We start from the raw sequence: 16,745 nt of genomic DNA on the forward strand, positions 1-16,745 counted from the left end.
AAAACTGCTTTTAACTTCCAGGAGGAATGCCGGAAAGACATGAAACAAAAACTTCTATGTAGGTCTCACTTAGACCTACGTTTTAATAATTGACATCCTGCAGAAAAAATCAACAGGAAGTTAAAAATTACCCCTTCAAAATAAAAGTTTTGTAAAAACCCGTCACCTTTTTCAAACGTAAACTCCTCCGTGTGCGTTTGTCATTTCGGCTTCAAACTCGCACAGGGGAGAGATTGAACCCTTTTGATTAAAACTGTCCAACAAAGTTTTGATTACTGCTCCGGTTTGGATTTTAAGCGCCTTCAAAGAACCCTTGTGCAAAGTTTCCTAAAAAAATGTAATTTTTGCCTCTTTAAATTGTAATTTGACCCCCTTAAAATGCTTCAAAGTGCAAGTTAAAGCTTTACTATGCAAAGCAAAAGCCATTTATCAACAACATCCAGAAACGCTGATCTGTAATTCGACCCCCTTAACATGCTTCAAACCTCACCAAATTTTACACACACATCAGGACTGGCGAAAATTGCCATCTAATAAAAAACCAAACCCAAAATGCTATTTTTGCCCCTTTGAGCTGTAATTTGACCCCCTTAAAATGATTCAAAGTGCAAGTTAAACCTCTACAATGCAAAGCGAAAGCCATTCATCAACAACATCCAGAAACGCTGATCTGTAATTTGACCCCCTTAACACGCTTCAAACCTCACCAAATTTTACACACACATCAGGACTGGCGAAAATTGCCATCTAATAAAAAAACAAACCCAAAATGCTATTTTTGCCCCTTTGAGCTGTAATTTGACCCCCTTAATATGCTTCAAAACTCACCAAACTTGGCACACACATCAGGACTGGCACAAGTTGCGATTTAATGAAAAAACCAAACCCCAAAACTAAAAAATGCGCTCTAGCGCAATTTTTGAATAAAACACATAAAAAACTGCTCCTAGCAAGAGAAAACAGACAAAACTGCTTTTAACTTCCAGTAGGAATGCCGGAAAGACATGAAACAAAAACTTGTATGTAGGTCTCACTTAGACCTACGTTTTAATAATTGACATCCTGCAGAAAAAATCAACAGGAAGTTAAAAATTACCCCTTCAAAATAAAAGTTTCGTAAAAACCCGTCACCTTTTTCAAACGTACACTCCTCCGAGTGCGTTTGTCATTTCGGCTTCAAACTCGCACAGAAGAAAGATTGAAACCTTTTGATTAAAACTGTCCAACAAAGTTTTGATTACTGCTCCGGTTTGGATTTTACGCGCCTTCAAAGAACCCCTGTGCAAAATGTCATTTTTGCCTCTTTAAACTGTATTTTGACCCCCTTAAAATCCTTCAAAGTGCAAGTTAAAGCTCTACTATGCAAAGCGGAAGCCATTTATCAACAACATCCAGAAACGCTGATCTGTAATTTGACCCCCTTAACATGCTTCAAACCTCACCAAATTTTACACACACATCAGGACTGGCAAAAATTGCCATCTAATAAAAAATCAAACCCCAAAAGTCAAAATTGCGCTCCAGCGCCCCCTAGGAAAACCCCCCGACAAAACTGCTTGTAACTTCTGTTAGGAATGTCGTAGAGACATGAAACAAAGACCTCTATGTAGGTCTGACTTAGACCAGGGCTTGGCAGCGGCCAAAGGCGGACCCGACCAACGCTGCTTGCAGCTTTAATTATAATTTGAAACTCGATTTTGCATGTGACTAAAGTTATATAAGCCTTGCTTGTTTAATTTAATATTCAATGCAAAACTTGTTTGGGTCCCGATTAAAAGGTTAATTTGTTCAACTTTTACATTTCGGCCCACTCTGTATTTGAGTTCGACACCCCTGGTCTAGATCAGCCATGTCTTGCAGAACCTGGTCAGCTGTGGTTAATCGCAGCGTCCGTAAGCGACGGCAGTAAATAAACGACATTAATAACGGATGAGATGGAAATCGGCAACTCGCAATTTGGAACACGGCCGCTCGGTAAACAAGAGAGGAAGGCGGAGAAGGTGCATTTGCATAACGCGCCAGAGCACGCGAGGCGCCGGCCTCGTACTCGGCGCCCGGGGTCGGGACAACGGCGGGCGGAGTCGCAATCAACACACGTGCAGATGGCGGTCTCACCTGAGCTAGGTGTTTTAATGCATGATAATGAAGATTACAGCGAGGGACGGAAGGACGCGGATGAGGTGCTTGACTAAAAGTATGGAAATGAGTGTTTGTCTATCCTCCCTTTTCAGTGATTAGGAATGAATTTGAATAATTAACGACGATCAACTGGAGAGACGACTTGTTTGTGCCTCGTCTTATTTTGGGATGTGTTTGTTTTCGCCCGAGCGCGTCTACCTTCCAATCAGACGCTCGTTACGCACGCTCGTTAATCACAGGCGCACGATGGCAAAGAAACTTTTCCTCCGGCTTTTTTTTTTCCCCCGCCCGGCGGCGAGGAGTTAAAAGTATTTTGGAATATTAGATTTGATGGTGAATATAATGGGCTGCGAGCTGAACGGTCAGTATGCAATATTCATGGCTGATTCTCCTTCGGCTGCTCCGTCCTTCACATGCAGATGTGCACACGCTCACCTTGCACCACCGCGCTGGCTTTAATAGTGTGTGAATGGATAGACAATGCAACTATTAGACAAATGCATGTTTTTTTTTATTGGTATGTTTACCTCTGTTGGATGGACATATGCCTGGATTTTTGTGAAAGGTTGTTTACAATATCTGCATGGAGAAAAAAATGTTAATATCACCTATATGTGTGAATGGATAGACAATGCAACTATTAGACAAATGCATGTATTTTTTTTTGTATATTTAGATTTGTGTACATGAAGTGACATATGCTTATATTTTTTGGTGAAAAGTTGTTTACAATATCTGCATGGGGGAAAATGCTAATATCACCTATATGTGTGAATGGATAGACAATGCAACTTTTAGAAAAATGCATGTTTTTTAATTGTATGTTTACCTCTGTTGGATGGACATATGCCTGGATTTTTGTGAAAGGTTGTTTACAATATCATCATGGGGAAACAGGTGCTAATATCACATATATGCGTGAATGGATAGACAAAGCAACTATTAGACGAATGCATGTATTTTTTTTTTGTATATTTAGATTTGTGTACGTGAAGTGACATATGCTTATATTTTTTGGTGAAAAGTTGTTTACAATATCTGTATGGGGAAACAGGTGCTAATATCACCTATATGTGTGAATGGATAGACAATGCAACTATTAGACAAATGCATGGTTTTTGTTTTGTATGTTTAGCTGTGTTTTTGAATGGACGTATGCTTATATTTTTTGGGAAAATGTTTTTTACAATATCTGCAAGGGGAAACAGGTGCTAATATCACCGATATGTGTGAATGGATAGACAATGCAACTATTATAAATTTGCCTTTTTTTGGATATTTAGATTTGTGTACGTGAATTGACATATGCTTATATTTTTTTGTGAAAAGTTGTTTACAATATCTGCATGGAGAAACAGATGCTAATATCACCGATATGTGTGAATGGATAGACAATGCAACTATTAGACAAATGCATGGTTTTTGTTTTGTATGTTTAGCTGTGTTTTTGAATGGACGTATGCTTATATTTTTTGGGAAAATGTTTTTTACAATATCTGCAAGGGGAAACAGGTGCTAATATCACCGATATGTGTGAATGGATAGACAAGTCAACTTTTAGAAAAATGCCCTTTTTTTGTATATTTAGATTTGTGTACGTGAATTGACATATGCTTATTATTTTTTGTGAAAAGTTGTTTACACTATCTGCATGGGGAAACAGGTGCTAATATCACCTATATGTGTGAATGGATAGACAATGCAACTATTAGACAAATGCATGGTTTTTGTTTTGTATGTTTAGCTGTGTTTTTGAATGGACGTATGCTTATATTTTTTGGGAAAATGTTTTTTACAATATCTGCAAGGGGAAACAGGTGCTAATATCACCGATATGTGTGAATGGATAGACAATGCAACTATTATAAATTTGCCTTTTTTTGGATATTTAGATTTGTGTACGTGAATTGACATATGCTTATATTTTTTTGTGAAAAGTTGTTTACAATATCTGCATGGAGAAACAGATGCTAATATCACCTATATGTGTGAATGGATAGACAGTGCAACTATTAGACAAATGCATGGTTTTTGTTTTGTATGTTTAGCTGTGTTTTTGAATGGACGTATGCTTATATTTTTTGGGAAAATGTTTTTTACAATATCTGCAAGGGGAAACAGGTGCTAATATCACCGATATGTGTGAATGGATAGACAATGCAACTTTTAGAAAAATGCCCTTTTTTTGTATATTTAGATTTGTGTACGTGAATTGACATATGCTTATTATTTTTTGTGAAAAGTTGTTTACACTATCTGCATGGGGAAACAGGTGCTAATATCACCTATATGTGTGAATGGATAGACAATGCAACTATTAGACAAACGCATGGTTTTTGTTTTGTATGTACACCTGTGTTGGTGAATGGACATATGCCTGGAATGTTCTGAAAGGTTGTTTCCAATATCTGCATGGGGAAAAATGCTAATATCACCTCAATGTGTGAATGGATAGACAATGCAACTATTAGAAAAATGCCTTTTTTTGTATATTTAGATTTGTGTATGTGAATTGACATATGCTTATTATTTTTTGTTAAAAGTTGTTTACAATATCTGCATGGAGAAACAGCTGCTAATATAAACTATATGTGTGAATGGATAGACAATGCAGCTATTAGACGAATGCTTGGTTTTTGTTTTGTATGTTTAGCTGTGTTTTTGAATGGAAGTATGCTTATATTTTTTCGTAAAAAGTTGTGTACAATATCTGCATGGGGAAACAGGTGCCAATTTCACCTATATGTGTGAATGGATAGACAATACAACTATTAGACGAATGCATGGTTTTTGTTTTGTATGTTTAGCTGTGTAGGTGAATGGACGTATGCTTATATTTTTTTGTAAAAGGTTGTTTACAATATCTGCATGGGGAAACAGATTCTAATATCACCTATATGTGTGAATGGATAGACAATGCAACTATTAGACAAATGCATGGTTTTTGTTTTGTATGTTTGGCTGTGTTGGTGAATGGACGTATGCTTATATTTTTTTTTGTGAAAGGTAGTTTACAATATCTGCATGGGGGAAAAATGCTAATATCACCTCTATGTGTGAATGGATGGACAATGCAACTTTTAGAAAAATGCCCTTTTTTTTGTATATTTAGATTTGTGTACGTGAATTGACATATGCTTATTATTTTTTGGGAAAAGTTGTTTACAATATCTGCACGTGAATGGATAGACAGTTGTTTATTGTATGTGTGTATGTCAACGGGCAGACAAGTGTTTACATTATTGGTGTATGTAACTGGATTGACAAATGTTGAACTTACTGCATAGGTAAATGGACATATGTTTTCTATTTTGTGTGAATGGAGAAACAGATGTTTTTATGTGAATAGATAGGCAGATTTTTACCTTAAGTGTGTAGGCAAATGGACATTTGCTTGTATTTTAATCAAATGGATGGCCTGACGTGTATGTGAATGGAGAGGTAGATGTAAATGGGCGCATGATTACAATATTTGCATGAGGAAACAGATGCTACTATCACCTATATGTGTGAATGGATAAACAGTTGTTTCTTGTGTGTGCGTATGTGTCAACGAGCAGGCAAATGTTTACCTTATGGGTGTATGTAATAGATTGACAACTGTTAAATTTACGGCGTAGTTAAATGGACATATGTTTATGTTGTGTGTGAATAGACAAATGGATGTTTGTCTGTGAATGGATAGGCAGGTGTTTACCTTAAATGTGTAGGCAAATGGACATTTGCTTGTATTTGAATCAAATGGGCTGACTGACGTGTTATTCGTGTATTTGAATAGATAGGTAGATGATAATTGTATGTTCGTTTGTCAACAGGACAGATGTTTACATTATGAGTGTATGTGAATGGATTGACACATGTTACCTGTTGTGTGTAGATGGATGGACATATGTCTGTATTTACTATAAATAGACAGACACATGTTAATACGTGAGTGAACAAACAGTTATTCACGTTTTTGTGTGCATGTCATGTGAATTGACAGGCAAATGTTGGCATTCGTGTATGTGAATGGACAAACATATTTACATTATATGTAAATGGACAGGTGGATGTTTACATTTTGAGTATTACACTGTGCATACTTTTACAGTATGTAAATGTGAAGATATTAACATTATTGGTATATGTGAATGGATAGGCAGATGTTTAACGTATGCATGTCAGTGAATGGACATAAGTTTACATGTTTTGTGTATGTACTCTAAATGGATTAACATGTTTATGTGTGAATGGACATATGGATGTTTACATTTTGGGTATTTACATCATTTTTGCGTGGAGAAATTTACATTATATATGAATGGACTGACAGATGTTCATTGTATGCGCGCATAACAACAGGCAAACATATGTTTACGTTATTAGTGTATTTGAATAGATAGGCAGATGTTTATTGTGTGTTTGTATGTCAACGGGAAAGATACTTACATTATGGGTGTATGTGAATGGATTGACAAATGTTACCTTAAGTGTGTAGATGAATGGACATATGTTCCTATTTAATGTAACTAGACAGACGTATGTTTTTATGTGAGTGAACAGTTCTTCACGTTTTATGTGCGTGCAAAAATTAGCATTTATGTATGTGAATGGACAAACATTTATGTTTTATGGACAAACATTTATGTTTTATGTGCGCACAAATATTGGCATTTGTGTATGTGAATGGACAAACATGTATGTTTTATGGACAAACATTTATGTTTTATGTGCGCACAAATATTGGCATTTATGTCTGTGAATTGAAAAACATTTATGTTTTATGGACAAACATTTATGTTTTATGTGCGTGCAAATATTGGCATTTATGTATGTGAATAGACAAACATTTATGTTTTATGGACAAACATTTATGTTTTATGTGCTCACAAATATTGGCATTTGTGTATGTGAATGGACAAACATTTATGTTTTATGGACAAACATTTATGTTTTATGTGCTCACAAATATTGGCATTTATGTCTGTGAATTGACAAACATTTATGTTTTATGGACAAACATTTATGTTTTATGTGCGTGCAAATATTGGCATTTATGTATGTGTATGGACAAACATTTATGTTTCAAGTGCATGCAAATATGGGCATTTGTGTATGTGAATGGACAAACATTTATGTTTTATGGACAAACATGTATGATTTATGTGCGTGCAAAAATTCACATTTTTGTATGTGAATGGACAAACATTTATGTTTTATGGACACACATTTGTGTTTTATGTGCGTGAACATATTGGCTTTTATGTATGTGAATGGACAAACATTTATGTTTTATGTGCGTGCAAATATTGGCATTTATGTATGTGAATAGACAAACATTTATGTTTTATGGACAAACATTTATGTTTTATGTGCTCACAAATATTGGCATTTATGTATGTGTATGGACAAACATTTATGTTTTAAGTGCATGCAAATATGGGCATTTACGTATGTGAATGGACAAACATTTATGTTTTATGGAAAAACATTTATGATTTATGTGCGTGCAAAAATTCACATTTTTGTATGTAAATGGACAAACATTTATGTTTTATGGACACACATTTATGTTTTATGTGCGTGAACATATTAGCATTTATGTATTTGAATGGACAAATATTTATGTTTTATGTGCGTGCAAATATTGGCATTTATGTATGTGAATAGACAAACATTTATTTTTTATGTGCGCACAAATATTGGCATTTGTGTATGTGAATGGAAAAACATTTATGTATTATGGACAAACATTTATGTTTTATGTGCGTGCAAATATTGGCATTTATGTATGTGTATGGACACAATGTTTTAAGTGCATGCAAATATGGGCATTTATGTATGTGAATGGACAAACATTTATATTTTATGGACAAACATTTATGATTTATGTGCGTGCAAAAATTCACATTTTTGTATGTGAATGGACAAACATTTATGTTTTATGGACATACATTTATGTTTTATGTGCGTGAACATATTGGCATTTATGTATGTGAATGGACAAACATTTATGTTTTATGTGCGTGCAAATATTGGCATTTATGTATGTGAATGGACAACATTCATGTTTTATGTTCGTGCAAATATTGGCATTTATGTATGTGAATGGACAAACATTTATGTTTTATGTTCGTGCAAATATTGGCATGTATGTATGTGAATGGACAAACATTTGTTTTATGGACAAACATTTATGTTTTATGTGCGTGCAAATATTGGTATTTATGTATGTGAATGGACAAATATTTATGTTTTATGTGCGTGCAAATATTGGCATTTATGTATGTGAATGGACAAACATTTACATTATGTGTAAATGGACAGGTGGATGTTTACATTTTGAGTATTTATTACAATGTGCATGTATTTACAGTATGTAAACATAAAGATGTTTACACTATGTGTGAACGTGAATGGATTGACAAATGTTAACGTATGTGGACATGTGTTTACTTGGCAGAGATCGAAACTGAAAGTTAACTTTGTGCGTGAGTATTTATTGTTTTGATCTCCTTGGAGCAGAAGCGAGGCTAACATGAGCGACTCCTTAGGCGTTCCATTTGTTGTCAAATGTTGGGAAATATTCCTCGGAGTGTGAGGAGTTGGACCGGGTATGTGAATGGACAAACATGATAATCGCCGCCCTGTGTAGTTATTTTGCGAGTGGCCTCCAAAAGAGGAGCTGACCCCCAAATAACGCTATGTCCCCGTGCACGGAAAACACCGGCGGCCTCCGGTCTACGTTCCCGGCTCAGACACCGAGGCGAGGGTTTTTCCATTCACGTGATGGTCATGAGTGGATTATTCTCAGCAAGGTCCACTCCACATAATGCCATCATCCACACACAATTACAATACAAATGGCGGCAGACTGCGGAACAACGTGCCGGAAAACAAGCCCAGGATTTTTTTTTTTTTTTTTTTTTTTATTTTCTGGTCAACAACACCCGCAGGGAAATACTCCTCACCGGCACTGCCTGCAATAATAAAATCATGTCTGCTAATAAACTGTCGAGGAAGGTGGACGGCAAGTTTAGCATGTACATTTACTTAAACATAAATCAAAAAAATAAAAAATAAATAAAAAAGCACTACAACTACGCCTAAATATGTAAAAGTACTACAACTTCTAAATGTTTAAAAGTACAACTACAACTAAATGTGTAAAAATAATACAACAAAGAAATGTGTGAAAGTACAACTAGTACTAAAGGTGTACAAGTACTAAAATTACTAAATGTTAAATAGTACTAAAATGACTACTAAATGTGTGAAAGTATTTCAACTACTGAATGTGTAAAAGTACTACAACTACTAAATGTGTAAAAGTACTACAACTACTAAATGTGTAAAAGTACTACTACAACTACTAAATGTGTAAAAGTACTACAACTACTAAATGTGTAAAAGTAATACAACTACTAAATGTGTAAAAGTACTACTATAACTACTAAATGTATAAAAGTACTACAACTACTAAATGTGTAAAAGTAATACAACTACTAAATGTGTAAAAGTACTACAACTACTAAATGTTTAAAAGTACTACAACGACTACTGGATGTGTTAAAGTACTACGAAGACTACTAAATGTGTAAAAGAACTACAACTATTACTAGATATGTAAAAGTACTATAACTACTAAATGTGTATGAATACTACAACTACTATATGTGTAACAGTACTACAACGACTACTTAATGTGTAAAAGTACTAAAACTACTAAATTTGTAATAGTACTACAACTACTATTTAATGTGTACAACTAAAACTACAACTTCTAAATATGTAAAAGTACTACTACTACTACTACTAAATGTGTAAAAGTACTGCAACTTCTAAATATTTAAAAGTACTACTACTACTAAATGTGTAAAAGTACCACAACTTCTAAATATGTAAAAGTACTACTACCACCACTACTAAATGTGTAAAAGTATTACAACTACTAAATGTGTAAACGTACTACTACTACTGAATGTGTAAAAGTACTACAACTACTACTAAATGTGTAAAAGTATGACAACTACTAAATGTGTAAAAATATTACAACTACTAAATGTGTAAAACTACTAAAATGACTACTAAATGTGTAAAAGTACTACAACTACTAAATGTGTGAAAAAAGAACTAGTACTAAATGTGTACAAGTACTAAAACTAGTAAATGTGTAATAGTACTAAAATGACTACTAAATGTGTAAAAGTACTACGACGACTAAATGTGGAATAGTACTACGACTATTAAATGTGTAAAAGGACTACAACAACTACCAAGTGTGTAAATGTGTAAAAGTACTACCACTACTAAATGTGTAAAAGTACTACAATGACTACTAAATTTTTAAAAGTGCTACAACTATTAAATGAGTAAAAGTACAACTAGTACTAAATATGTACAAGTACTAAAAACTACTAAACGTGTAATAGTACTAAAATGACTACTAAATGTGTAAAAGTACTACAACGACTACCAAATGTGTAAATATGTAAAAGTACTACAACTACTAAATGTGTAAAAGTACTACAACTACAAAATGTTTAAAAGTACTACAATGACTACTGAATGTGTTAAAGTACTACAATGACTACTAAATGTGTAAAAGAACTACAACTATTACTAAATGTGTGAAAGTACTACATCTACTAAATGTGTAAAAGCATCTTCAACTACTACTAAATGTGTAAAAATACAACTACTATATGGGTAAAAGTACTACAATGACTAATAAATGTGTAAAAGTAATACACTACTAAATGTGTACAAGTAAAACTACTACTAAATGTATAAAAGTACTACTATTTACTAAATGTTTAAAAGTACTACTACTACTAAATGTATAAAAGTACTTTAACGACTACTAAACGTGTAAAAGTACAACTATTTCTAAATGTGTAAAAAGACAACTTCTACAAAATGTGTAAATGTACTACAACTACTAAATGTGTAAAAGCATCTTCAGCTACTATTAAATGTGTAAAAATACTACAACTACTATATGGGTAAAAGTACTACAATGACTACTAAATGTGTAAAAGTAATACAACTACTGAATGTGTACAAGTAAAACTACTATTAAATGTGTACAAGTAAAACTACTACTAAGTGTATAAAAGTACTACAATTTACTAAATGTTTAAAAGTACTACTGCTACTAAATGTTTAAAAGTACTACAATTACTGAATGTGTAAAAGCATCTTCAACTACTACTAAATGTGTAAAAATACTACAACTACTATATGGGTAAAAGTACTACAATGACTACTAAATGTGTAAAAGTAATACAACTACTAAATGTGTACAAGTAAAACTACTATTAAATGTGTACAAGTAAAACTACTATTAAATGTGTACAAGTAAAACTAATACTAAATGTATAAAAGTACTACCATTTACTAAATGTTTAAAAGTAGTATACTACTACTAAATTTTTAAAAGTACTATAATTACTAAATGTGTAAAAGCATCTCCAACTACTACTAAATGTGTAAAAATACTACAACTACTATATGGGTAAAAGTACTACGATGACTACTAAATGTGTAAAAGTAATACAACTACTAAATGTGTACAAGTAAAACTACTATTAAATGTGTACAAATAAAACTATTACTAAATGTATAAAAGTACTACAATTTACTAAATGTTTAAAAGTACTACTACTACTAAATGTTTAAAAGTACTACTACTACTAAATGTGTAAAAGTACTTTAACGACTACTAAACGTGTAAAAGTAAAACTACTTCTAAATGTGTAAAAAGACAACTACTACAAAATGTGTAAATGTACTACAACTACTATTGAATGTGTAAATGTACTACAACTACTAATTGTGTAAAAGTATAATTACTACTAAATGTGTAAAAGTGCTACAACTACTAAACGGGTAAAAGTACTACAATGACTACTAAATTTTTAAAAGTGCTACAACTACTAAATGAGTAAAAGTACAACTAGTACTAAATATGTACAAGTACTAAAAACTACTAAACGTGTAATAGTACTAAAATGACTACTAAATGTGTAAAAGTACTACAATGACTACCAAATGTGTAAATATGTAAAAGTACTACAACTACTAAATGTTTAAAAGTACTACAATGACTACTGAATGTGTTGAAGTACTACAATGACTACTAAATGTGTAAAAGAACTACAACTATTACTAAATGTGTGGTAAAGTATTGCAACTACTAAATGTGTAAAAGCATCTTCAGCTACTATTAAATGTGTAAAAATACTACAACTACTATATGGGTAAAAGTACTACAATGACTACTAAATGTGTAAAAGTAATACAACTACTGAATGTGTACAAGTAAAACTACTATTAAATGTGTACAAGTAAAACTACTACTAAGTGTATAAAAGTACTACAATTTACTAAATGTTTAAAAGTACTACTGCTACTAAATGTTTAAAAGTACTACAATTACTAAATGTGTAAAAGCATCTTCAACTACTACTAAATGTGTAAAAATACTACAACTACTATATGGGTAAAAGTACTACAATGACTACTAAATGTGTAAAAGTAATACAACTACTAAATGTGTACAAGTAAAACTACTATTAAATGTGTACAAGTAAAACTACTACTAAATGTATAAAAGTACTACTATTTACTAAATGTTTAAAAGTACTACTACTACTAAATGTATAAAAGTACTTTAACGACTACTAAACGTGTAAAAGTACAACTATTTCTAAATGTGTAAAAAGACAACTTCTACAAAATGTGTAAATGTACTACAACTACTAAATGTGTAAAAGCATCTTCAGCTACTATTAAATGTGTAAAAATACTACAACTACTATATGGGTAAAAGTACTACAATAACTACTAAATGTGTAAAAGTAATACAACTACTGAATGTGTACAAGTAAAACTACTATTAAATGTGTACAAGTAAAACTACTACTAAGTGTATAAAAGTACTACAATTTACTAAATGTTTAAAAGTACTACTGCTACTAAATGTTTAAAAGTACTACAATTACTAAATGTGTAAAAGCATCTTCAACTACTACCAAATGTGTAAAAATACTACAACTACTATATGGGTAAAAGTACTACAATGACTACTAAATGTGTAAAAGTAATACAACTACTAAATGTGTACAAGTAAAACTACTATTAAATGTGTACAAGTAAAACTACTATTAAATGTGTACAAGTAAAACTAATACTAAATGTATAAAAGTACTACCATTTACTAAATGTTTAAAAGTAGTATACTACTACTAAATGTTTAAAAGTACTATAATTACTAAATGTGTAAAAGCATCTTCAACTACTACTAAATGTGTAAAAATACTACAACTACTATATGGGTAAAAGTACTACGATGACTACTAAATGTGTAAAAGTAATACAACTACTAAATGTGTACAAGTAAAACTACTATTAAATGTGTACAAATAAAACTACTACTAAATGTATAAAAGTACTACAATTTACTAAATGTTTAAAAGTAGTACTACTACTAAATGTTCAAAAGTACTACTACTACTAAATGTGTAAAAGTACTTTAACGACTACTAAACGTGTAAAAGTACAACTACTTCTAAATGTGTAAAAAGACAACTACTACAAAATGTGTAAATGTACTACAATTACTATTGAATGTGTAAATGTACTACAACTACTAATTGTGTAAAAGTATAATTACTACTAAATGTGTAAAAGTACTACAACTACTACTAAATGTGTAAAAGTACAACTTCTACCAATTGTGTAAAAGAACAACTGATGCTAAATGTGTAAAAGTACTACAACTACTACTAAATGTACATTTACAAAAGTAGTTTTAGTTTTAGTTTGACTTTGTGTTTGTGTGTCCCTCAGCCACCATCAAAGTGGCTCTGCACGGCATGGACCGCGAGATGAGGGAAGAGTACCTGGTGGTCATCCAGGCCAAGGACATGGGAGGTCACATGGGGGGTCTGTCCGGGACCACCACCGTCACGGTCACGCTTACCGACATCAACGACAACCCGCCCAAGTTCTCCAAAAGTGAGTAGTAGTACTACTGCGCTACTGCAGGACTCTCAGTGCACATCATCATGTTGCTGGGGAGAAACCACACAACTTCAAAATGCTGTTTTGAACTGCAATCATGCGGTAAAATGTTGACTTTTTCCTTGTATAAAAATTACTTTTTTTTTCCACGAAATTTGACAAATTTGTTCTCATATTATTGTGACTTTATTATTGTAGAATAATATTGTTGTAAAGTTCAGACATTTTGAAATGTATTTCTGACTTTGTTCCCATAAAATTTTACGATTTCCCAGTAAAAGTTTATTTTTATTTTTTTAATCCCTCTAAATACAAAAAATTTTTAAAAAATTTCAATTTTTTACCATATAAAATTTATAACTTTTTTTTTTACATTGTTTTACAAATGTATTTTTACAATGTTTGGCCTTTCTTCGTAAATTCAGACTTTTATTTGTTAATTAAAAAAAATTTAATGAACTCCTCAAAAAATAAAAAATAAAAATTGTGCAATTTTAAAAAATGTTCTCATGTAAAAAATGCACCCATTATTTTTCAGACGTATTCTTATATTATTTATATTATAAGAATAGAAATAATGCATAATATATAAGAATGTTAGAAAAAAGTCAAAATTGCACAACATGTTTTGTATTTAAAGGGATTAATAAAATAAAAATAAACTTTAATCAGTAAATTGATTTTAAAAATGGCTAAATTCCCCTCCTCCCCCCCCCCCAAAAAATATGTTATAATATAAAAGAATAAAAAACTTTTGTCAAATAATAAATTAATAAAATAAAAATAAACTTTAATCAGGAAATTAATTTTTAAAATGGTTAAATACCCCCCCCCCCAAAAAAAAATATGTTATAATATTAAATAATTCAAAACTTTTGTCGAATAATGAAAAAAATAAAATTCAGATGAGGAAAAAATATATAAATTGCACAATTTTTTATAATAAATTAATAAAGTAATAAAATAAAAATACATTTTAATCAGGAAATTAATTTTAAAAATGGCTAAATCCCCCCCCCCCCTCCAAAAAAAAAATATGTTATAATATTAAATAATTTAAAACTTTTGTCAAATAATGAAAAAAAATAAAATTCAGATGAGGAAAAAATATATAAATTGCACAATTTTTTTATAATAAAATAATAAAATAAAAATAAACTTTAATCAGGAAATTAATTTTAAAAATGGCTAAATCCCCCCCTCCCAAAAAAAAATGTTATAATATTAAAGAATATAAAACTTTTGTCAAATAATGAAAATAAATTAAATTCAGATGAGGAAAAAATATATAAATTGCACAATTTTTTTATACTTTGCATAAAAGTAATACTTTTTGCAGGAATTAATTCAATACATTTTTTTAAATAAATTAACAAAAAATGATGCACAATTTATGAAAATATACCAATTTTTGATGGAATAAATCCGTCAATGTGATTTTTGTCTTTGTAATTTTGATATGGTAAAGTAACAATGTTACAATTTTGTTTTTGTTTTTCTATGAATAAAAACATTACTTTTATAAGGAAACTATAAAAGTAATGATTTATATTCTTTAATATTATAACATATTTTTTAGTGGGGGGGGAGTTAGCCATTTTTTAAATTAATTTCCTGATTAAAGTTTATTTTTATTTTATTAATTCATTATTTGACAAAAGTGTTATATTCTTCTATATTATAAAAAAAAATTTTTTTGGGGGGGGGGGATTTAGCCATTTTTAAAATTAATTTCCTGATTAAAGTTTATTTGTATTTTATTAATCCCTTTAAATACAAAACATGTTGTGCAATTTTGACTTTTTTCTAATGTAAAAAAATGCATCCATTATTTTCGGATGTATTCTTATTTTGTGACTTTGATATTACAACATATTTTTGGGGGGAGGGAGGGGGGGGCGTAAATTTAGCCATTTTTTAAATTAATTTCCGACCTTTGTCCGATAAAATTGTATATTTCCGTATAAAAGTAATGTTTTTATTCGCAGAAAAACAAAAACAATTTGTAAAATTGTGCCTTTACCATATAAAAATTACAATGTATTTTGATATTATTTGAGAATTTTTGTTTTTACAAAATTGGTATTTTTTCATAAAGTCAGTCATGTGTGTTGTTAATTTATAAAAAATAAGAAAAATAAATAAATAAATAATATATATATATATATATATATATATATATATATATATATATGAATTCATCAAAAAGAATATTACTTTTTTGTAAAGTATAAAAACATAGTGCAATTTTTATTTTTTTTCTCACGTAGAAATACAACTTTTTTCCATGATTTGTCAAATGTATTCTCATAATAGTGTGAATTTCATATTGTAAAATGTTTTTGTTTGTTTTAAATAAAATAAAAAAAATGTTTTTAACTAATTTCTGACTTTCTTCTGATAAAATAGTTGGATTTCTTAATAAAAAGTATTTTCTTTTTTTTTACCATAAATATTGACTTTTTTTTACCACATAGAAATTACAACAGTTTTTTTTTGCATTACTTCACAAATGTATTTTTATAATGTTGTTACTTTAATATTGTAAAATTTTTATTTTTGTAAAGTTCAGACATTCTAAAATCAATTTCTGACTT

General features: G+C 30.9%; 1 protein-coding gene across 1 annotated transcript in view; it reads left to right on the plus strand.

The window, feature by feature from the left end:
• The window catches only part of LOC133548268 (cadherin-8-like), a 244,397-nt gene that overhangs the window by 123,074 nt on the left and 104,578 nt on the right, over window positions 1-16,745 (plus strand). Inside the window, exon 5 of the mRNA XM_061893585.1 lies at window positions 13,975-14,142. Coding sequence (XP_061749569.1) covers window positions 13,975-14,142 — 168 coding nt within the window. The remainder of the gene's footprint in view (window positions 1-13,974; window positions 14,143-16,745) is intronic.

This window comes from Nerophis ophidion, linkage group LG02 (assembly GCF_033978795.1).
Source record: "Nerophis ophidion isolate RoL-2023_Sa linkage group LG02, RoL_Noph_v1.0, whole genome shotgun sequence".
NCBI lineage: Eukaryota > Metazoa > Chordata > Actinopteri > Syngnathiformes > Syngnathidae > Nerophis > Nerophis ophidion.